Consider the following 22620-nt stretch of genomic DNA (forward strand, 5'->3'; position numbering starts at 1 on the left):
GCAGTCATCGGTATCGACATCTACTACAGCGGATCAAAGAAATCCGACCTGTCAATTGAGCGTCAGTTGTATGTACGAGGGCGAGAAGTTGGACATGCCGGAGATGAAGCAAGAAATCAAGAAGAGAGGACTGCTCTTTTTATATTTCAAGACGTGTTACTAAACCAGTGTCAGCTCTTTCGAGCCCAATATGGATACTATATCAATCGAAATTTTGCGCCTCACGAAATAACGACAAGATTGAGAGCAATTCAGTTAGGGATAAGCTACAACAAGCTGGCAGAACCAGGGTCACCGAGCACTATCGATTACTCAAGACCTAGTCTTGAGAAAGGATTCTGCAATTCATCGATGTCACTGTTGTTAAACTTGCGCTTGACAGCGTTGATGATCTGTCCAAACTGTCTGACCTCTGGTAAACCTTCAGGATCAATTTGAATATCTTGAATCATAATTTCCTCCGCTAGAAGACATTGTTAGCTACCAGACAATAATCGCAGCGAATCAGCAACTTACCTGTAAACATTTCCCAATAAGCCTCTGCGATTTTATCATGGTCTTGATGACTTCTTGGCCTAAGAGCAAGCAACATGGCTGCGAACGGAACTACCCAGCGGTCCCCGAAACAGCATTGCGCGATCTTGATCGTCTTTTGAATCTCCGAATGTGTGGTAGAGGGTAAATACTTGAAATTCGTCCGTAGCTCAAGGACTCGATTTGCCAAGGATATCCATCTGTTCTTGTTTTCTAGTCCAGGGTGCAGCTCAAAGAGTCCGAGATCCATCATCTGCTGCAGAGAGACCCTTGCACAATTTCCCTCGATTTCCAACCGCCCCTGAGTTAGATATTCACCGAAATAATATCTTTTCTTGAAATTTCCACGTCGCAGCTTGAGGAATCTCTGTAGGTCTAGGGATTCCTCCTTGAAGGCATCTAGTATGTCCAGGTCTTTGATGAACGTGCCCTCTGGGAACCCACTCGTGTCGAGAATATATAGAAATATTTCGCTGAAGTCCGGGTTGTCATAATCCGTTTCATACCGATATAAGCCAAATTGCAGTGCAAAGAGTAAGGAACTAGTCCAACTCATAAAGTTAGATTGCTTATTGCATTGCCACATAAGATGTGCTTTTATAAGCGCTGCAGCCTTCGTTGGGCTATGGTTGAAGATGTCATCTGGGGGATTGCTACAGTCAGGGCTCATCAATGCCTCCGAAATGACAGTAGACATGCTCGCGCTTCCGCCACTTTCAGGAGCAACGATACGAAAGAGATATGTAGGGATCTTGTTGCTTGAGAAGTATCGCAACCGAGCCCTTTGGGAGGGATTGGGACTGAACGGAGTCTGTGAAGCCATTGTGGGAACTCTTCTGGATGATGAAGAAGTTATCTTCACCTTAAGGGTATGTTGGTGGCCTATTTAAATGGAAACCAAAGGCTCCCAGGACAAGACAAGGAGGGGTAGAATTGGGCGAGGAGTTGTATGTGGCGCTGTTCTGAGCGAGTCCAACAGTCGAAAGCGCATCATGGTCTCGAGTCATGCACCCCTCAGGCATTCGCGCGCTGGCTGACGCGTATATGGCTTGTGATTGGTAACTTCTCTACTCTCCAGCAAGGCTGACAGCATCGGGGGAACTGCTACGTGGTCTACGCCCCAAACATCCATCCCATACTCTAGAAGAGGCAGTAGCATTGAGTTGAGGGAAAGGTTCTACAGAAGATCAGAGCCTCTATTTGAAATATTGCGCACTAGTCCTCCCACATAGCATATTAGATCTGGAATGGGTGCAAGCAGCACCTGAGTCATCCTCCTCAGGGCAGATTAATTGTTTTGGGGCGAATTTGCTAAATCCATTTGCGACTCGTGCTCCTTCACCTTTATCGCCTCACCCCGTTAGTCTCTTACATCTCCAACATGGCTGGTAAAGCCGTGATGATAGATCGCTAGGCTGGCAGAGTATGGATGATCCTTTCTTGTTTTCTTTTCTGTTTGAGCTCTTCTTGAAACTCCTCGCGACTTATGGACGGAGGATTGTAGCATACCTGGATCCCTGCTGGGTTAAGCTTACAGCTAGGGGTGTCTATTTAGTCCCATGGATATGTCAGATCGAAGTTCGACACTAGGCCAAGGAGTGTGAAAGTGATTTGGAGTCTTTGCGTCGGACACTGCGCCTTCATGGCGGCATGAGATACTGTGTGCAGCCAGTCCTCCTCCTCCTGAGCAAAGTCTTCAAGTGACTTGATGTTTTGCTGATCCTTGAATGTTCGGTCCCAGGGAAAGTTCGAAGCCGTGGCGCAATTAAGTGCGGAATGAGATCGGCTTCGGCAGTAGTCGTTCTCCCACCTTGGTTTGTAGTTGCAGATGACAGGTAGAGCTCTTCCAGATTTGGGAAGCCCTGCACATCAAAGCCAGTAAGACCTGCTTCATCAATTCAGCGGATTGTTATGGAGCGGAAAGTGGTCTGATGGATGGCAAGTATTGGTTGTAATGTACTGAGACTCTAGTCTGTGTATAGCCCCAATACACTGTAGCGGCAGCCAAACGTGAACTGCAGATCAAAGGTCTTCAGAGATGCCGGCCACGTAACCAGATGTTCAAGTACTCGAGGCGTCTGTAAGAAGTTACTTAGTCTGAGCGTCATGAATGGGGCAGTTCCTGCCTCTCTCTACTGCGGCGGTTAGCCTGGGCTGAAAGAGGTTCATAACGTATAACCAGGATGATTGCACACTTCCTTACTAAATATGGGTTTTGAATGTGTGCCAACTCCCAATAGCTTATCCAGTTTCTCTGGCGAGGCTGGCGGTAAACAACGCATCGTCCATGCTCATTGAAAACTCTAGTATCCCATTCGCTATCAGGGCTGCCGAGATGATTCAACCACCACTAATCACACAACGACTTCCACCAGGTTTGTAAAATCAAATACGCACAAGAAGCAGCTATTGACCAATCACTCAGGCAGAGTAGGCAGTTATCAAAAGGAGACGGCGCATCACTTACCGGTTTAGTCATTCAGACAAGGCTGACCGCGTTCACGAGTCAGCCTGACTTGATCCCTATAATCTAGTATATCTCACCCATAAAGCAGCAGGCGCATATAACTTCTGGCTGCATTAATAATTATAGCTTAAGTACAGCTGAGCTTATGGGAAGCCCTGTTCTCCATATGTACTTGAAGTCATAAAGACATGGTTTATATAGTGCCATATCGATATATAATGGTGCTGTCAGTCTGTGGAAGCAATCATGTACAGTAGTCCACCAGATCCATACTGGTTTCTAAGTCTGATAGCGCACATCGCCAAAAAGAGAGGATAACCGACGGCTGATGACTGTCATTGTGCTAACCAGTTTACGAAGGCAACGCATGTTCCTCAAGTTATGGTGCTATGTACTTTGCTTGCCCAGTCAGGGAAGATCTAGATAGGCACAATCCCTTAGATCTACGTAGAGAACATCACCTGCGTTTTGAACGCTAGACTTTGTGGGACAAGAATCAGCCTCTTTCATTGACCCTGCATTGGCTTAGAAGCCAGGGTTCAGACTCCCCAGAAGCGTGAACAGACTGGTATCAGTGCTCGCCCGGAAAATCGAGAGTTTGAATAGTCTAATGTGGGTATCTTTTCCTGATGGTATCATGTCATGTTGAGCAGGTGACCGATATAGTCATGACCTCAAGGAAAGTTTACGACCCTCCGAGATAATAATCGTCTTAACGATGAATCAAATCCATCTATGTGGGCTACGTCCATCAACATCTCCACGTTGAGGGCGTCAGGCTCGGTGCCCTGGTAGGGCTGTCCGGAAGTCATATATGTCATGGATACGGGGGAATCGCCACCCCCAGCCCAGCGGTGGGGTCTACATAAACCCTAACCAAGAACCCATGTGGATCATAACAATCTAGATTCTTAACATCATGTCTTGATTACCAGCTATCAACATGCCAAACATCAGCCTGTCTCGTGCAGTGTCTCGTCCAAATCCGGTGCGATTGGTCTCATTGGCCATCCGCACCCGCTCCAATGGTATATTGCCTCTGACCCCAGAATGCCTACAGAAAGAGCGCACAGGGTAATGCATGGCCTAAAGGGTTCCATATTGAGAAGACGAGCGATATACCCAAGTATGAAACAACAAACGACGATGCAAAAGTCTGGCAACACACATCAAATCAGCAACCACCGACAACACGGCCTGCTGTTGCGGACTCAAACAAGAACCATATCTATTACAGCCTCAAGAAGTACAGGGAGGGCCCAAACCCAGAGAGCGGCGAACTGGGTAAGGATTATGACTCGGAAGAAGTCAAGACTCACAACAGGGATGTGGACTACAGACATCGCAATGATTGAAGGCCCCTCCTACTATGGATGAAATGCTTCTACTATTCTTCAGCTGCTGGATGATTCTGGACGTATGCTTTACGCGTGCTATTCTCTGCAGGAAATCGCAGTAGTCACAGTCTGTTTACTCTAAGAGTCTGAAATATGTTAAAACGCAGATTTGAGGGGCGAAATTGAACAGATCTTTTCCCTCCTAATCCGATCAGCAGGTGTGTGACCTGGAATGAGGGGTAAAAAGGTCGTCGCTCTATCAGTGGGCAGAGCGACCATCCCTAGAAGATAAATATATATAGTGAGATGCTTGGATGATTGGAATAACACGTAGAGTACGAAGAAGAGGGGGGATAGATTCAAACTGCTTGGAGTAGCACAGACCATGGTTGGCAGGATTTGGTTCCTTACAACTCCGAGACACATCTCCTCTCGCGGAGCTGGAGCTCAGGTGGTTCTCTGCAGACATGTCAGCGTAATCATGACGCACTGGAGGTGCCATTGAATCCTTATATGGACTCTCTCTTATCAATCATCCTCGAAGGTAACAGAATCAGTTATACTTAGCACTTGAAGCACTCTATCATACAGCATACCTATCAAGTCGATATGGCTCCCACATCAGCCCACCAATACCTTGACATGGAGATCAAAGATGACATGCAATATGATATTCGAATTGAAAACGCTCGTATAGACAGGTAGTCATGTCCCAGTGTCTTCTTTCTAATACCAAACAATTTCCAGCCTCGTCTGACATCCGTTCAGCGGCGAGTTCCACAGCGCGAGTGATGAGAATGATACTCTCACCACCGACGACGTTGAAGACCTGATGATTCGTCATAACGGCGGCACGCGACATGTGTGCTCCTCTGGCGAAGAAGAAGGCTTCAAAGGATTGCAAGGCACCATCGATCTCGTCGACGATGTAAGAGATGCCAGAATTTGCACCCTAGCATGGAATGCTCCTATGGAGCCTGGGAAGAGAAACCTGCTCATGATGCATCATCATGATCCGCAATACAATGTTGAGATTGGCAAGTGGAACGAATCTGGTGTCATGGGAACTGTTCCAATTACCATCAGTAACCAGTAACTGTTCCGCGGCTATGCCCTTGGGGGCCTTGAGGCCTCGTGTGAATTCTTTTCTTCGTACATAGGAAATTTTTATGCAAACAGATCAACAATTGCTGTAACTTGCACCAGTTGAGAGTACAAAACAGCTTCAGGGTCTAGTCTCCTGTATACCACTGCTATCGGGGGCTGCTGAGGCCATACAATAAGTGTCTAACATGGGAAGATTGGGCCACCAATCAACACTGACATAGATCAGGCTGCTAAAAACAGATGAGTATGAAATGCAACCATTGGGCATGGGCACAGCAATCCCAAGCAAACAGCGCCTCACGAGATGGCTGTAATAATGACTAGTCAGGCCTAGTTCACTGGCTAACCTGACTTCAGACGTCCGACTCGACCCAAATAGACATAGGTTGTCCTTCGAGTTGAAGGTAGATAATAAGGAGGTGCTGGAGATCGGGACACCAAAGGACTGCTAGAAAAAAGGTGCAGTGGCTCTGGAGAAAGTCAAAAAGCCAATGAAATCTCTAATAAAGACATAGAACCCCTCCTGGCAGCAGCGCTATAAACGGAGTGAGCCAAAGAGGACCACACTCGATTCATCACCCAGCACTGGCAGCACCGATGAGAAAGATAGATCGGGATCCAACAAGGGAGTTGGACTACTCTGGGTCCATCCGTCTGGCGTAGTCTGGCTGTTCAAAGTCAAGTGGCCTCTGTTTACGAACCCAAGAGAGTTATCCAGTAGACATTTATATGGCGGATGCCCTCGGTTCAAGTATAGCTCTCTCGACCACGGAATTCTAACTAACACGGACTGCAAGGACTCGGCCATTATCGCTTGTATGTCAAACAGAGTTCTTCATTCTCTCATATTCAGGCATGGCCCATCTAGCCATCCATTCCGACTCCAGGACCTGTCGTGCGTTGGGCCGATCCTCAGGCCTGAATGACAACATCCACCGCAGAATGGCAAAAAGAGCTTCCCTTTCTCCTGTGTCCACAGGCGGCATACCCGCCTTTTGTCTAGGTTGTTGAACACTGTCCTCGAAACGGTCATCCCACGATCTCACGGAATCCATTTTCAGACTACTGCCTTCTTCTGTAAAATATTCCCGCCGAGCTTCCCATTTCTCCCACCACGCCGCGGGTAGTTTACCCAGGGTATCGATTTGCTCACGGGTGATGTAGTCTTCCGTCGCAAGGAAGTTTTCAAATAATGGCCGCTGGGCAACGGTACTCCAGATGGAACAGGCTAGTGTCCATATATCCGAGGGGAAGGACAAAGGTATTGTGGGTTCGAAGCGAACCTCGGGTGGACGGACAGCCAGAGGCGTATGAGACCAGTGTCTCTTCTCGACGGATGGTGCATACGCCTCGCCAAAGTCTGTAAGAATGATCCCGGCTTGACTGAGCGTGAGATCTTCACTCGCCTTTCCTAGCCAGATTGGTACAATAGAGTGGTTTGGCACGCCTGGTAACAGAGGTTTTCCATCTAGACGGACCACAGTCTCAGAGACCGGTGCGCCGTACTTTTCGTATAACTGTGGAACAGAAAGTTCATCAAGACCCTTTGGTAATTGAAACAGGACGTTACCCAAGTGTAGATCGCCGTGGACAAAACCTCTGGAGTGAACTTGTTCGATAACAATCGCAAGCTGCGCAGCCACGGCGCGAGCAACACTCATCTGAAATAACCCTTCCCAAGACCCATCTTTTGCATCTGACAGGCTCATTCTCGCAGGTGCAGTAACATAGCAGCCATGAGCACCATTCGGACCGTGTATATCAAACCTATCGAGAACGGGTGGTAGCATATCCTGCCCCGGCCTGTGATTGGAGGCTTCTCTCACATTCGTGAGGACCGAGAGGGTATCAATTTCGCGTGGGTCAGACTCTGCCGTGCAGACCTTGACTGCAACATATCTCTTGAGCTGCTCATCTTGTGCCAACCATGTAGTCGAATATGAGCCGTGGCCGAGCTTATGAACCACGCGATATCGGCCGTGGAACAGGTCGCCAATGCAGACAGGATGATACCCACCCCGTCGATAGTTCTCAAATCTTTCTACATCTTCCAAAGGCTCGTAAAGAATCCCACCCTCGTTGGAATCTTTGGAGTGTAACGCGGTGGTGGATGACGCGCGGCGGTGTTGTTTGCATATGGGTTTCTTCTCTCCCTTACTAGAGACGATGCTGAATCGGGGTATCCAGGCAGAGGTGCGAACGAACCGGGACAAAGATAGTAAAGAGGTCATTGTTGCTCCTATGCTGTTCCATGCATGAAAACGCGTTGGTCCTTGCACCCATCACAACTGCAGACACGCGTCTCGACCGGTCAGACATTATTCCGCTTTCATATGTGATGGATGCAAGGATGGCGGTCGCTGTAGTTAGATAGAATCTGCTGAATTTCGACCAAAATTTCTACGGACATTCCCAGTCGTTGGAATCGTACAGCATATGAATGCGTGAATCTCTATTCATACTCGTAAAACAATCAAGCTTCTACATACAATGATCCGGATTGCCAGCCGGATTCCCCCACCAGGTTGGGAACGGATGCTCCGTCCCACTAGCCCCAAAGACAGCAAAGGACAGAATGAAGATAACAATCTGCGATCCCCCATCCATCGCGGCCCCGATGAGATAGTTGTACTTGTTATAAATCCCCGGCAGCCGACGTCGCAGCCACACCTGCGAGAACACACCCACCGCAATCGACGAGAAGATCCACGATGTATTCCCAAAGTAGGAGGAGCCAGCATATGTGGTAATAATTGCCGTGTTGAGATGCCAGTCGCGGATCCGCGGGAAGACCTTCATCAGACCCCAGTGGATGAACGGTAAGGCGAGGCCGATGACCAGACCCAGAGGCACGATGAGATACTTTCCGTTCACGCCGTATACGTACCGTGCTAGAGCCCAGGTGATGGCTTGCGAGTTCAGACTCTGCACCGTCGAGCCGCTCCAGACGCTGTTGCCCTCCGGGTCGAGGAGGATTTCGCGCTGATTGGTTACGATCGTTGTCATGATGGCGTAGTTGAGCCCGGCGCCGAGCAACGTCCCGTAGATTTGGGTGGCGAACATGATCCGGTGCGGGATCTTGGTGTACTGTCCGACTTTGAGCCAATTGGCCAGGTTGACTGACAGCAGGATGACCTGGTGCGACCAGCTGGCGAAGTAGAGATTGGCGAGCGGGCGGCCGGGATGCACGGCGCCGGCAATCATCTTGGATAGCTGGTTTGTCGCAACACCAGTGCCGTACAATCCATATAGAATGCAAGAGAAAGGCGCGATGAAAGCGCCAACAAGCAATGCGATGATGTAACCCCACACTGGCAGAGTAGTCTCTCCCTTGATATTGACGATAAGACCGGCAACGAAGGCTAGCAGGAACAGGGCGAAGTACCACCACATGGGTACCTCTTTATACCGGAGCATTGCCTGGTAATGCGGGTCGGGCTGGGTTCTACTGCGGGCTTGCTTCCAGGAGAGATACATATCCTTGCCGTTGAAGATGAGGACATGGGTTATCAAAGCCCCAATGGCCAAGTTCTGCGTCAGATACCCCCAGACCGTGCTGGAAGTGAGCTGCGGGAGACCTATTTCTGCCAATTTGTCGAAATTGATGATCCCCCTGTCGTTGGTAATTGATGAGGTGTGGAACTGTTTCCCGTTATCCTGAAAGAGCGAAGTCGACATGAAAGGGAACTTCTTCGCGCCCCATGCATTGCCGTAGAAGAGCCCTAGCATGGCCGGGTAGAAAATGACATATCCAATCCAGCTGTTGAGTTGCTGCTTGAGTGGCAGAGATAGGTATGTACTCTGGATATATTGCCAGTCGAGGCCGAAGTTCAGTAGCCCTACACCCTCATTGGATGCGGCGCCTCCGAAGATACGCGAGAAGACGGATCGGGTATGGAGGGGAGCATGCATCGAGGCGAGGCAGAATACAGAGAACCCCGAGAGCCAGGGGATGATGTACGCAGGGAAGAGTTCCCAGATTGCAGCCAGGCCCAACGCCCAGCCGAACTTGATGAGGCGGCCGCGGTTTGCCTTGGCATCGAAATGCAGGTTTTGGAAGAGCACCACCTGGGGGAGGGTGGTCCAGTACACCATCTCAGCGGGATAGACAATCAAAGGCCGCAAGAGACCGGCCAGGATGAATCCACAAAGCGAAATTGAGAAAGTACCGAGGACCGCGGTGGTTGCTGACACGCTGATGTTGTAAAAGAGTCGCTCGACGGCATAGACCTCCACCCCAGAGAGACCGTTGTTAGCAGACGAGGCGACCAGGGATGCAACGACATGTTCTTTGATCCCAAAGGGCTGTCCGAAATTCAGAAAGCGAAGTACATTCCGCAGCCATTTCCAACGACATCTGTCCGGACTCGGAGTAAACAATGCCCATGCCTGACCGAGGATATAGATAAGAACTATGGTTTCTATTAGCAACCGACAATCAGTCAACTCTTTTCTATAGTTCCTCACGCTGGAGAAAAATCGGCGAGATCTGCATCTGGACCGGCTTGAAGAGATAGAGCATGGTAATGACACTCGACAAGGCAGTGAAGGCTGAGCCCAGCACCATAGACCGGAATGTCAGAGTGGGATCCCCATCGTCTCTGGTGGAAACGATGAATCTGGATACATCATCACCTACATAACCTATCAGTGGAATGCTAGGGGAATACATGCATAATGGCCGTACCGTTTCGGATCACTGGGTGTCCTTTGACATATTCGGCATCTTCTGGCTCGGACTTGAGGATATCATCGCCATCCTTTTCCTGTACAAGCCCCTTGGCGTGCTTCTCACTGGCGCTATCCAGTGGTTGCTGCGTTATATTTCCTCCTTTGTCAGCAGACGCAATATCCGCATCTTCTTTGGTCTCCATCGTATCGACAAATCGCGGTTAATAGTCGCGGAAAGACTTCTGAAGCGATATGGAAACGAAACAGTCGATCTTTCTGCTAGATAAGAGGGACAGCACCCGGCTATTTACATTTTTCGAACGTTCCATTCATCGCTCCAAGATAGAGGGGCGAACGACATGAGCGACAGCGCCGACAGGGTTGCAATGGCGAACTGAGACCTTGCGAGGAGCGATTGTTTACTCATTGACAAATAAGCCTTGATGTTTGTATTAGTATATCCAGCCATTGTGTCTTTTCATAGGTGTTGACCACACTAGTTGGCCTCTAAGACCGGTGCTCCGTAGGCTTTACCCGCTCTTTCACCATTTGTAGCGCCGATCACACCATAATCCCTGCCAATTGTAACATCTCAATCGATATTTTCTTCTCCGTCTTATCAATCCAGTGCGATTCGACCTGGGAGTTGGTAAGCATGGGAAAACGTGCTCACTTCGAGTTGAATCCTGTGGTCTATAGAACAGTGAGGTGATTCCCCCCAGCTCTGGCTCTGAGATACTGCCGCAAAGTGGCCAATTAGTATTGTGTACACATATGAAACTATCGTTAACCATTAGAATCAAGGGCGATAGCAGAGGGATTTAATAATCCAGTCTTTATGTGGGGTATTAAATATATATCTGTATATATACATATATTTATAAATATCTAAACGTTCGACCCCCCGCTTAGTCTCGGACCGAAAGCACCCGGGCAGCACCACAAAGGAAGCCCTATCTGCCATCTATATAGAATGATATGCTTGATGAGGGAATAAATTAAATATCGGGGAGCTACGCGGGCCCCCAGACCCCAGCATGGTAGGTGCTGGGGGCAGCCAGCCAGCCAGTCAGGTGTGTAAAGTGAATCTACATACGTAGTCTCTCCTAAATAACCTAAATATTGAATCTATATGAAATAAGCTCATGGCTCCCTCGGCTGTTTGCTCTATAGACCGCTTCCTCCCTAGCTAGGCTGCTGAATTCCTAGACTGCTAGCAATACCAAATCAAGTAAAGCCTAGAAGACCGATCAGAGGGTCAGGAAGCAGGTGTAAATAAAGGGCACGTGATTGCATCTGTTTTCCAGGGAGTTTTGGGAATGGGGATAGTTTGGAGAAAATTAGTAAGCACCCGAAATTCGCGTTTCACCATATAATAAGGGAAGAGATATAAAGGGAGAGAGGAAATTCATCTTTCAAAATGTAAGGGAGAGATTGATTTTGGATATCGCGGTCTAAAAGTGCAAACCTCGATAGGCTTTCAAATGCAGTATCTCCGCAGGAAAATGCACCTCATGGTTGACAACGATTGGAAACCCCCCAAAGATATACCAAGAATTCCTCATCTAAGAACAGGAATTACTGGGACTAATATATTAGGACATACGATGATTGTCAGTACCATTCAATATTTATATTTACTTCGGTTAGGATTGACCCCTGGATGCACCCCGGCTGCGGAAGTTTTGCGTAGAATCTCTCAGTATATTTGTTTTATACAAATGGAATGAAGTCGAATACGCCAGAAGAGAAGATTGCAAGAACATAATATAATCCCCCGGTGCTTTACGGTTGTGGTGGATGTTGGGAGAATGCAGGTAGAAGAGGTCATCTTAATGTAGCAAAGGCAGGAGGTTGGTAATAAAAGTGAATGAGACATTAGGGAAAGATGCAATTACGTAGTCAAAGAATGAATAAAGCTTAGCTGAATGCTACAACACAAGAAGAGTCTAGGTGGTCTATCATGGGCGTTGTGGCGTGAAGAAATTAATAGACGGAGACAAAGATGCTTTAGTGATAAACTTGCACGTGGCTTAGTTGCCACAATGCCCTACTAGTATGCATATTGCGTATTACAGAGAACCACAAAACCCAAAGTTTCTTTAAAAATATGCATAATGAAATACATGGTTTCATACTCCGAGTATGGAGAGGAAATGATCTCTTGCGATGTCGGGGAACGACCCATGGTTGCCTGCTGGGAGGGTTAGGGCACCACTACATGGAAAGGTTGTTCTCTGTGAGATTGATGCTTGCAAAAGCCAGTAAGAAGTGTTCGACAAACAATCCTCCCAAGGCTCAGGAAATAATGCTCTTGCATTCCAAGTCAAAAGGCCCGAGGAGTAATGCAGGGACCAGAAGATCAACTGATCAAGACTCAAGAAACTCAGCCCTGATTGAAGACGCATAACGCCACTGCTTAGTTTAAGACTCAGTGCACGCCGCAATTGCTGGCCATTGGCTACGAATCACATTAGACTTCGACTGAGGTGCTTGGCACTTGGCAGCCACCGTAGATGACCGGATGCCTACAGTCTACAGAGTACAGAGTACAGATGCATTAGATGCCTAGGTAGCATTCTGTACTCCCAGCCGGCCCGCAACCAGAGAATTTTGTGGAAGGATTGAAGTTTGAACCCAAGACACCGGAGATTTGTGGATTCTTCGGAGCCGGGAAGCTGATTCTCTACAAATGGCGAGTCCGTGAGGAACTGTGGCTTATTATAGTCGGTCTTTGGAAAAGTCTATCGGGAAGCTGCAGAACATGGGATGATGAAGCACGATTCCACATTAAACAGGGCATAAATCCCAAAATCCGGTAACACGGCGACCTATCATAGGCCATGTGGTACCGCTGCATTGTCACAGGAATGTAGATGAATCCGCAGGGTACCTGATTCCTCTCCAGTATCAACCATTATTTGGGTGTTTTCAAGATGAAGACTTGGTGGGTGCGTGTGGAACTTCGGGAAGAAATTTCACGATTCGCACTAAATGTCTCCAGCCCAAGCTGCCCTGGTTAACGTACAAATACCTGAAACATAAGATAAGAATCGTCCAATTGGACACTCGGAATGCGATATTGCTACCGGGACTCGGGGCAGAGCCACGTGTGCTCTGGTGGCTTGCAGCTCGAAGCATGTCATTTATGAAAAAGTCCTTATCTGGCAGATGCAGGGTTCAGGTGGCCCGGGACGACTAAACAGGGGCGTTTTGAAGTGATCCATGGGTTCGGACTGAAGAGATATTGGTGGTCAAACATGATGATTCGTTCGTCCCTCACGGCCATGACTGAGAACACAGCCAAGATCGGATCGCCGAACCTGAGGTATCGCCTCGTATAACTCATCTGGGTCAGACCCGCCGGCGTGGAGTCTGGTTGATCATGATCAGTCTTCCCTCCATGCTGAGGTACCTCAGAGCGAGAGGGCGAGTGAGGTAAAAGGAGGCTGATCTGCCCCTCTCGACACCCATTCCTACCGTTGCTGTTTGTTCCAACGAGTCCAACGAGTCATTCCACTTTCATGCTACAGTCTATGCTCTAGAGATCGCATGATGGCGTCTCAAGCGGAGAACTGGGTGTGGTTGGCGGTAGTGTTGCTGATCGGTATGTTCATCTGTGCTGGACTGACACCAAGATCTAATCATGTCACTTCACAGCATCACTACGATTTATCTCTCGGGTGCTGCAATTGGGTGTACCTCGGAATCTCCAGATGGAAGATCTCATAATGGGGCTGACGGTGGTATGCAGGTCCCTTACCTTTACAATGAGCATAGGAATAACCATCGCATTGATAGGTCTTTTATATTCTACTGACAGTCTTCCTGGGTGAGGTTGATCGTCATGGGACCAACGGCATTCCCATGGATCAAATCGATACCTTGGACAGAGCAACTATACCAGACCGCATCAAGGGAAGCAAACTAGTCATTGTGGTAGAGCAGATGTGGCTGCTTGTTGTCTGGGGATGCAAATACTGTCTGCTGCTTCTATACTCGACCATGACGTGAGTTTTCAGTCGTCCCTCGTTGATACTCACTTCTAACCCGTACAGATCCGGTCTTTGGCAACATCGTTTCGTCAAAATCATCGGCGCCTTCTGCGTCTTCAGCTTCGTCCTCATCGAGATCCTCTTCTTCGCCGCCTGGTGCCGCCCTTTCTCAGCGTACTGGTCCGTCCCGCCAAAGAACACCCAGTGCTCCGTCTACACAAACCACCTCATTCTCGTCCTGTCCCTCAATATCTCAACAGACCTCATGATCATGGCCATCCCGTTCCCCCTCCTCCTCAAAGCGAGGCTCAACCTCTCGAAGAAAATCATCCTCTGCGCCATCTTCAGCCTCGGCATCTTCGTCATCCTTTGCTCTATTCTCTCGAAATACTACTCGCTCTCCCAGCCCTACGGCAGCAGATGGGTCGACTGGTACGTCCGCGAGGCAGCCACCGCCGTCGTGGTCACGAATATGCCGCAGACGTGGACGCTGTGCCGCCGCCTGTTCAACTGGAAGTCCTTCGCGCACACGTCCTATGCTCGCTCCCAGAACAAATATGCCACTCACGGTGACCGGTCGACCGTTCAACTCTCGAGATTTCGAGCCGATAAGTCGCTGGTCCGCTCGGGGGTTGATCCGGCGGAGTCGGGCGAGTACTTCCCCCGGGAGCAGCCGTTGGAGATTTGGGCGCATCGCCAGTTCCAAGTTACGGATGAGGTGGATGAGGGCAGGAGACAGAGCTCGAGCCGGAGTAGCGGTAGTCTTGAGTTTGCCCCGGCTGCGGTGCAGAACGGGCCGTTGAAGGTTACTGTGACTACGGCTTCATGATCTCAATTTTCTTTATAGACGGTTTTATATAGACAGACACTAATGAAATCCCCCATACGAGGCCAGTTTCTGCTAGACTATCAACTAAATAACCGTCAACATGAGTATCACCTTCTATTCCAAGCTCAAAGACAACCAGCCAGGATCACTTTTATTGACTCTTGGAACAGCCCAGCAATCTCTGCCGCCTCGGGCTCGTTGAGAAAAGTCGACCAGTGGGTTAAATTAATCCGAAGATTTTCCGAGACAGTGACCATCACAACCAAGTCGTACTAAGCTGTTAGTTAGCACCAGCACCGCTCTGTGACAAGAGTGTCTTACCCCTGTTTCCTCATGTGTCTCAATCTCCGAGAACCGGATACCGGTATCACTGGACAGGGGCTGCTCAACCGAAAGACATGTGTTAAACAGGGCTGTCTCGGTACCGCATGTCCGCATAACCTCTTTCAACGAGCAGTGTTGATGGGTCATCCTATTATGCAATGATTGCTGGTTCTGCTGCAGCATCTGGCCAATTGATTGTTGTTCGCCAAGCGAGAATCGACAGACAACAAGATTGAACAGTGAGCCCACGATACGGTTCACGTCGGGCACAGGGGCGTCGCGACCGGACACCAATGTACCAAAGACAATGTCTGTGGAAGCGGTGTATTTGCTAAGAACAAGTGCCCAAGCAAATTGGAGGGCATTCGTAATGCTGATATTCTGTCGATCACAGAACTCCCGAAGTAGAAGGGTTGGCAGCAGATCACGTATGTATGTTCTCAGCTCTTTCCGGGGTGGAACGTTGTCGTCCGGGGTCCGAGCCGGTAAAAAGCACGGTCGTGCGCCGGTCAGATATCGCTTCCAGAACTCGATATGTGCTGGATCCTGATTCCACTGGTGCATATATGCAGCCCATGATCGATATGAAGGGCCCTGGTATAGCATCGCGCCACTGTGGTAAGCAGTCCCAAGCTCCCGCAGCAGAATCAGCACGGATGTCGCATCTAGAACAGCGTATCTACCTTCCAACTTGCAAAGTACGCGACCGGACGAGGTTCGATAGATAGTGAACCTGTAGGGGATTTCGTCGCTGGAATGGAGCAGGGAGGGCTGGCGAAGCATATCGAGATCGTCGTCGTTAACATTCACAACGACATCCACATCAATTGGTGTATCTTCCAGCACAACATGGAAGATCTCAGACGGATGAGAGCGGCTGGGCATAAGGATAGTTCTCAAAGCCGAGTGCCGCTGTACGACTCGCCTGAATGACTCCGCCAGAGCGTGAGGATCAATGGGCTTGGAGTTTGAGGCCTCCCAGATTGTGTATGCTCTCAACTGGGCGTCTTTGTCGAACAGAGCGCGGTGAGCAGAGGTACATGGAAAGACGTCATTGATCTTTCCTGAGTTAGTTAGGTTACTGATACCTTCCACATCCCGCTGGAATGAATCTAAATTGTCAAAAGGTGATTGAGAACCAGAGACAGGATTTATGTCGGGCAGCATTGGAGCAGACAAAGTTGCAAGTTTTGCAGCAAGGCCAGCAATACACTTGGCTTCGAAGACATCAGGGACTGTTACCATTATAGTCTCCTGATTGCACTTTGCGACGAACTGCATTGCCATCAGAGAGTCACAGCCAAGGGCTACAAACTCGTCATCTGGGCTAATCTCTCGTGCCTCTATTCCGAGCACGGAGGCCAATGCATCGAGTAGTTTTGATTCTATGTCGGAAAGTGAACGTCCGGCAACGGTTTGATGGTCATTTACCCATGCTCGCAATCTGGCCCACGTCGATTTCGATGCAATTTCGCGGACAGCTGCCCGGTCGAGGAGAAGACGTGAGACCGATGGTTTATACTGAAGCTGCACTGGGATACAACAAAACGGCACTCTATCCGGGGGATGTGTGCAATCCAAATGTCTCATGAGTTGTAGGAATATGCTCTGCGTATGTCCTTCAACTCGCTTCAAGATCATAGATCCGCTGAAATCGTTCGTCTCATCTTTAGCGAGAAGACCAACAAAAAGAGCCAATCTTGGGACCCGTAATCCTTTCGCCGTGATCCATTCCGCAGCAACCTGGAAATTACTTTCCAAGTAGTTTTGAGCCTCCCTCTCGAGATCGAAGGGCCATTCGGCTGGTTGCCGTCGATTAGTGACTTGATATCCGACGTACTCTTCCAGGACGCTTCCTATTTTCGATTCCGGATGGTGAGTGATTCTCGTGAAACTGTCCTCAAGTGCCAAAAGAACTGCCTGAATCTGATCGGCCGACAGAACCGAATCATCGTAGAAGGCATTGATGGTCAGCTTTTCCTTTCCCGGTTCACAGACAATGCTCAAGGGTTGCGTGCTGAAACTCTGGTATGACTGGCGTTTCCATGCCTCGTCCTCTTCCAGCTGCCAAAGACCAGATTTAGCTGCTTCTGTGGCTACTTCTCTCTCCACAGGCTGGACAACTAAAAGACATTGAAAGTCACATCCCCTCGCTGCCTCAGCACTAACGGTCTGAATTCTCTGGATCCCTGTCTGCTCAAATGGCATCAATGCAATACTGTGCTCTTGGATCTGTCGGAGTGCGTTTACAAGACTCTCATCTGGTTGCAGAACGGTACGGAAAGGGTACGTAGCGATTGTAGGCCCAGAAATATCGGCTGCGCCGATGGAGCTGCGGCCAATGACAGTCACCCCGAAGACAACGTCTAAACTGCCAGTGTACCTAGAGAGAGCCATTGCGAGCGCAAGGCGGATAGTAGCAGACAAAGCTGTTCCTTTGGTGTCGGAAGCCTGCAAACCAATCGCTCTCTGTGTCCATTGGATTGTAGCGCAGGATAGATCAGCAACCGCATTCATGTGAGGAAGAGGTAGGTCATGTAGACCCTTGAATTCTTCCTTCCAGAAATGCTTACATCTCTCTTCGTCCAGTTGGTAAATATGGCTGATATCGGGATCGGCATACAGAGGATTACAACATCCTCGGCCAGTGCGATTGCGCCATTGGCTTGGAAGAATGCCACCTGTCCCTTCATACAGTGCCCGGGCGACGACTGGTCATAGTAGTATTTGATCGGAGTGCATTGGAAGATGCTGACGAGGACCACGGTGGTAGCCCAGGTAGCGATAAAGGCGATCAAGCAATAAGAGGTGATTTCGTAGGAACGAACGCTTCCGAGGATACGCTTGAGAAAGAGGACGATGGAGATCTTAATGACGGCCATGGAAGGAGCCCAGAATTTGCCTATCATCCAGGAATCCTTTGCGTTGTCAGTTGTTTAGACAGTCATATGTGGGCGCACGGGTCTCATACAAACTGAATGCGATGGCGCGTATGTGGAGGAAGAGCGTCCAATGGCACACCGATGCCGTTCAAGGCGCCTAACCAGTTAGCATACTTCGGTCACTTCGATAGGCACAATACTCACTGTCCACCACAAACCCCGTAAGAAAGTAGGAAAGAAGCAGCCCGATGCCCATTAGCACATCTTCTACGAGGAAGCCGATGTGCCTTAGTCGGCGTGCGTGTAGACGCAACAGATAGATGAGCGTAGCCAGGCCAGCACCGATGGTGGGAACGATGATGAGAACATTCTTCCAGTATGTATTTTCTTTGTATACCATAAGGTTGAACTAAATGACCGTATAATCCATTTTGCAACATCATAGACGTGCCTCAGCTGTCCAAGTGACCGATGGATGATATATCAACAGAGAACACTTTTGTTTCATCCTTTTTTTTCCGAAAGCCTCAGGCAATCAGGCCATTGGTCATTGATCGTTGATGCCACTGAAGAAACCTTATATCACTTCGACATTGTCTGATTGGACAACAGATTACCGAACAAAGCGTAGTGGCGAACCTTAAGGGCAATTGTATAAAGATTCTATTGTGATTGGCTGAAAGAGACGGTATCACATTTGCACTTACGGCCGAGACGAAGGAAAGCATCCATATCAGGCATTATTTCACATGAGATCGAGATTGCTTGGTTTCCTCAAATTTATCGTATGTTGCGATGTGCTTTTTTGGTACTCAAGAAAATGTTTCGGAGATCTATAGCCATCCCCATAACCGTGCTACAATTCTGGATACGCGCAGCTCATCTTGTTCATAGCGCTATCCAGATCCCAATATTGTACCTCTATGAACTGGTAGCCCTACCGTACAAAATCAAGGAAAGCGCAGTACTGTCTATCAAAGACAACTATGCTTCGGAGATCTGACATATAATCTGCAGATATGCGCGGCCTTCATGTTTGTTCACCCCATCACCAAATAGTGCAGCCCAACAAGGGAATGATACTTGCTTTCTGTATCATTGTTCCAATTCTTCTCCATTTACCAATACCACTTGCTATTGAGGTATCTCCCCTATAACTACTGTGAAATACAACTATCCAAGAACGTGGTGGGAGGTTTCGGTTGTCGAAAGATGTTATACGCCCCTTGGCGTCTAAGAGTTCAATATTCGCTTTTTTTTGGGTTACTGAAAGTGTAGCTAAGTTCCTATGAGAATGTGGACTTTTCTTCACGTGAGTTACCTTGACCCTGGTAACCAACATGTGATTGCTGATCCCATTGCATATGATTCCCGTTGTCCATTGTGGTGCTTCGGCAACCAGCAGTGCGGTGTTGGTCGTTATCACAAGCTAGGAGAGTAGACTTGTCAAAGGATGAACAATCATGTCGTATACTGTAAGAGTCTCTCGTCTTGTGTCAAGCACCCCTATAGTGATCGCTATCAAACGTTTGGTTAAGAGTATGTATGGCAAGAAATACTGAGCAACGTCTTTCCATGAATTCATCCTGGTATGCCCTTTTCTTGGCTTCGGGGGCTGTAGGTTCCCCTTGTGATGGTAGCACATGTACGGTAGGTGGGTGATTATCGCGATATATAAAGCGTCAACAGCAGAATTGTCGACGGCAATAGCCATCATCAGTAATCGTTCCCTGGCAGAGCTCAGTATCAACATGTATTCAGTCATGGCTTCCAGTCTGGTACGCCTTTCTCTCACTGCAGCTGCACTATGCTCAGTCAGTATCTCTGCGCACCCTGTCTCCGACTACTTGTATCCCTCAATTACCCGCAGGGATGGCAATGCAAAGGACATACAACCGGCCAGTCAGGTTTCCTTGAGTTATCAGTCTGTCGAGTCTAGCCTTATAGAGGCAGTCGTACACGCGGACCTTCATCTTCCCTCAGTTCTTCTCGAGGGCATCCGGGATTTGACCAGTGTCGCTTGCACACCAGACAGTGTTATTATCACTTTCACCTCTCGAGACACATACGAAGCAAGTTATTCCATGTGGCCTCATTCAGATCTGCTGCTTGTCACGAATCATCTCGGCAACTGTGATGTGGAAGCTGAACGAGGATTCTACAGGGTCAGCTCTCTTGCATTCAATAATGACACCCTCACGGTGACTGCCTCGACAGACAAGACTACTCTCCAGCAGCAAGCTAGGAATGTGAATATAGCATTCGACACTCCAGTTCCCGCTAAGAGAGAGTTCTCACGCAGCATCAATCTTGACTGGTCTGGCGATCTGGTTAACACCGACGGGGTCAAGATCCATGTCGATTCCGCAAGCTTCCACTCCACGGTCCGCATCAGCGGCGTGATCGGGTACAATCTCGAGACGCACACTGCATCAACTCTCCAGCTGGACACCTCCCTCGATCTAGATGCAACGCTCGGTCTACACGCTTCTGCCGCCGGCAAATTCTCTCGCAACCTATACACGTATGTATGGAGCCCGATCTCCATGCCCGGTTTGAACATTCCCGGGATTCTGAGGATCGGCCCTGTTCTAGATATCAGTGTTGGCGCGGACTTTGCCACTACCGGTGCGGTAGAAGTCATCAGCAATAACACGGTGACGAACACTGGACTCGTGCACCTTGATCTTCTCAATGCGGCACAGAGCTCGGTATTGGGTTTCGACCCCAAGTCGACGGCGACGGGGAGTATCCTGGCCAAAGGCAGTGCGCAGTTGGATCCCTTTGTTGAGGCTGGGGTTGGCATTGGAGTGCATGTCTTCGAGGACCTGCTCGATCTATCCTCGGCTGTGAAGGCTAGGGGGGCTCTGGCGAATGCGTTCAATGTGAATACTGACGAGACTCAAGCTGGAGATGGAGCGGCCTTGCGTCCATGGCAGGAGGTGTGTGAATATGGCTATTGGTACACATGTGGTCTGATCTTCGACGTGATCGGGTTCGTGACGCAGTTTTACTCGTTGGATCTCTACCACGCTGAGGTTCCGGTCTACAATTCCTCCTGTATCCACTTCTAGACTACTGCTAGGAAAGAGAATTGATCAGCACCTGCGGATGTGAGGTATCTTCATACTCTCTTTGGTGCGTCATTACAAATTCGCAAGTCCATATAAAACTCGTAATTCATTAGCTCAGCGCAAAGGTTCTAGCTACGCCCCTGAGGATACCATATCCGGCTTCTGATCACCCTTCGGTCCACGAAACAAACCTCCTAGCATCCGACCAGCTGTAAAAAACGAGGATAACTCAGGATTCTCATGCCCCGACCCTTCTCGTTTCCGAAATCGCCCCCCACAGCTAGGCACGATCATGGCCACGACCTGCGCCAGAAACAACCAAACGGCAACCATATCCGTGTCCGACTCAATATGGTTCCTGGCAATAATCAACTCGGTCCACATCACCAGCGGCCATGCAAAGAACATCATCACTAGCGCCCCCGCCGGGATGGCAGCGTACTTGTACCACCATTTGATCTTCCTCTCCCAATGCAGCGTGATCGCACTGATACACATCGACAAGCCCCACAGAGTCGCAGAGAACGCGATGATCGAGTCGCCAATCTGCCACACCATGATGAACTTGCGCCAGCCCGGCGAGAGCGTCCGCCACCCGAAGAAGAAGAACTGGTAGCTCCCGTCGCCCTCGGGCAGATTTGTCTTCCAGCTGGTCCAGGCCGAGCAGGTGTTGAGGGCCAGCACGCCTGCGGTGCCGGCGCACTGCAGCAGGCCCATGTAGATGTCCCCCGAGGTGACGCCGCCGAGGTAGGTGAGAGCGTAGACGACGTTGAAGTGCACGGGGAGGAGGGAGAGGGCGTGGAGCTCTCTGTCGCGCACGGCTTTGTACCATGCGATCTGTGTGTAGTAGTTGTAGGCGAGGAAGCCGAGATTGCTGGGGCAGTTGCTGCCGATGCCGGAGAGGAACTGTGCTGGGGCCAGCATCAAGCTGGTGTAGAGGAGGCAGCGGTTGGTGAGGCTGAAGCCTTCTACCACCTGGTTCACGGACATTGCTCCGACGTGCTAGGTTCAGCGGTACTGGCAATCGAGCGATTTGAAGCACCGCGTATTGAGGGACCGATAATGATTGACATAGGAGAGGGTGGAAGTCCCACTCTCCTGCCCGTCCATATATTCAAGCCCTGACTGCGCGAGGCTGGAGATCATATCAAAGTTTACGCTCGTATTTGGTCAGCCTCGCCGGCTCCGGTAACTCTCTCCAATCTACATACTGATAAGGTTGCGGGACTGTCAATACGAGGTCTATCGTGACATCTCAGCCAGTCGCTTCGTTTGACGGGTCGGTGCACGCGTGCCTGATGAAAATGCACAACATCAGTCGGCCTTGGGCTGAGTTGAAGGCCAAGTAGGATTAAATCATGTCCCGCTTTCTGCTTGTCTTATCGCCCACTGCTGACACT

At 49.3% G+C, this 22620-nt stretch overlaps 10 protein-coding genes across 10 annotated transcripts, besides 1 other annotated feature; 4 read left to right on the top strand and 6 right to left on the bottom strand.

Annotated features, from left to right (window-relative positions):
• Positions 1–308: 308 nt before the first annotated feature.
• Positions 309–1357, bottom strand: ACLA_066490 (uncharacterized protein; the record flags this gene model as incomplete). Its single annotated transcript, XM_001272438.1, has 2 exons — positions 309–463; positions 517–1357. 2 exons carry the CDS (start codon positions 1355–1357, stop codon positions 309–311), a joined length of 996 nt encoding a protein of 331 aa, XP_001272439.1.
• A 2587-nt stretch (positions 1358–3944) lies between these two features.
• On the top strand, positions 3945–4356 carry ACLA_066500 (uncharacterized protein; the record flags this gene model as incomplete). The annotated part of the gene is made up of 2 exons (XM_001272439.1): positions 3945–3989; positions 4051–4356. The coding sequence occupies 2 exons, from the start codon at positions 3945–3947 to the stop codon at positions 4354–4356; spliced, it is 351 nt and encodes a 116-aa protein (XP_001272440.1).
• A 591-nt stretch (positions 4357–4947) lies between these two features.
• On the top strand, positions 4948–5434 carry ACLA_066510 (aegerolysin family protein; the record flags this gene model as incomplete). Its single annotated transcript, XM_001272440.1, has 2 exons — positions 4948–5039; positions 5107–5434. The coding sequence occupies 2 exons, from the start codon at positions 4948–4950 to the stop codon at positions 5432–5434; spliced, it is 420 nt and encodes a 139-aa protein (XP_001272441.1).
• Positions 5435–6266: 832 nt separating this feature from the next.
• ACLA_066520 (protein kinase domain protein) lies at positions 6267–7676 on the bottom strand (the record flags this gene model as incomplete). The annotated part of the gene is made up of 1 exon (XM_001272441.1): positions 6267–7676. The coding sequence occupies one exon, from the start codon at positions 7674–7676 to the stop codon at positions 6267–6269; it is 1410 nt and encodes a 469-aa protein (XP_001272442.1).
• A 169-nt stretch (positions 7677–7845) lies between these two features.
• On the bottom strand, positions 7846–10319 carry ACLA_066530 (OPT family oligopeptide transporter; the record flags this gene model as incomplete). The annotated part of the gene is made up of 4 exons (XM_001272442.1): positions 7846–7895; positions 7935–9857; positions 9913–10080; positions 10133–10319. The coding sequence occupies 4 exons, from the start codon at positions 10317–10319 to the stop codon at positions 7846–7848; spliced, it is 2328 nt and encodes a 775-aa protein (XP_001272443.1).
• Positions 10320–10965: 646 nt separating this feature from the next.
• Positions 10966–11007: a microsatellite.
• Positions 11008–13671: 2664 nt separating this feature from the next.
• Positions 13672–14940, top strand: ACLA_066540 (putative UbiD family decarboxylase; the record flags this gene model as incomplete). The annotated part of the gene is made up of 4 exons (XM_001272443.1): positions 13672–13723; positions 13777–13862; positions 13918–14126; positions 14175–14940. The coding sequence occupies 4 exons, from the start codon at positions 13672–13674 to the stop codon at positions 14938–14940; spliced, it is 1113 nt and encodes a 370-aa protein (XP_001272444.1).
• Positions 14941–15065: 125 nt separating this feature from the next.
• Positions 15066–16905, bottom strand: ACLA_066550 (putative NRPS-like enzyme; the record flags this gene model as incomplete). Its single annotated transcript, XM_001272444.1, has 2 exons — positions 15066–15212; positions 15262–16905. 2 exons carry the CDS (start codon positions 16903–16905, stop codon positions 15066–15068), a joined length of 1791 nt encoding a protein of 596 aa, XP_001272445.1.
• Positions 16906–17777: 872 nt separating this feature from the next.
• ACLA_066560 (uncharacterized protein) lies at positions 17778–18546 on the bottom strand (the record flags this gene model as incomplete). Its single annotated transcript, XM_001272445.1, has 3 exons — positions 17778–18182; positions 18236–18303; positions 18351–18546. 3 exons carry the CDS (start codon positions 18544–18546, stop codon positions 17778–17780), a joined length of 669 nt encoding a protein of 222 aa, XP_001272446.1.
• Positions 18547–19897: 1351 nt separating this feature from the next.
• On the top strand, positions 19898–21220 carry ACLA_066570 (putative isoamyl alcohol oxidase; the record flags this gene model as incomplete). The annotated part of the gene is made up of 1 exon (XM_001272446.1): positions 19898–21220. One exon carries the CDS (start codon positions 19898–19900, stop codon positions 21218–21220), a length of 1323 nt encoding a protein of 440 aa, XP_001272447.1.
• Positions 21221–21352: 132 nt separating this feature from the next.
• On the bottom strand, positions 21353–22210 carry ACLA_066580 (uncharacterized protein; the record flags this gene model as incomplete). The annotated part of the gene is made up of 1 exon (XM_001272447.1): positions 21353–22210. The coding sequence occupies one exon, from the start codon at positions 22208–22210 to the stop codon at positions 21353–21355; it is 858 nt and encodes a 285-aa protein (XP_001272448.1).
• Positions 22211–22620: the final 410 nt, after the last annotated feature.

Source organism: Aspergillus clavatus, genomic scaffold (assembly GCF_000002715.2).
Source record: "Aspergillus clavatus NRRL 1 1099423829799 genomic scaffold, whole genome shotgun sequence".
NCBI lineage: Eukaryota > Fungi > Ascomycota > Eurotiomycetes > Eurotiales > Aspergillaceae > Aspergillus > Aspergillus clavatus.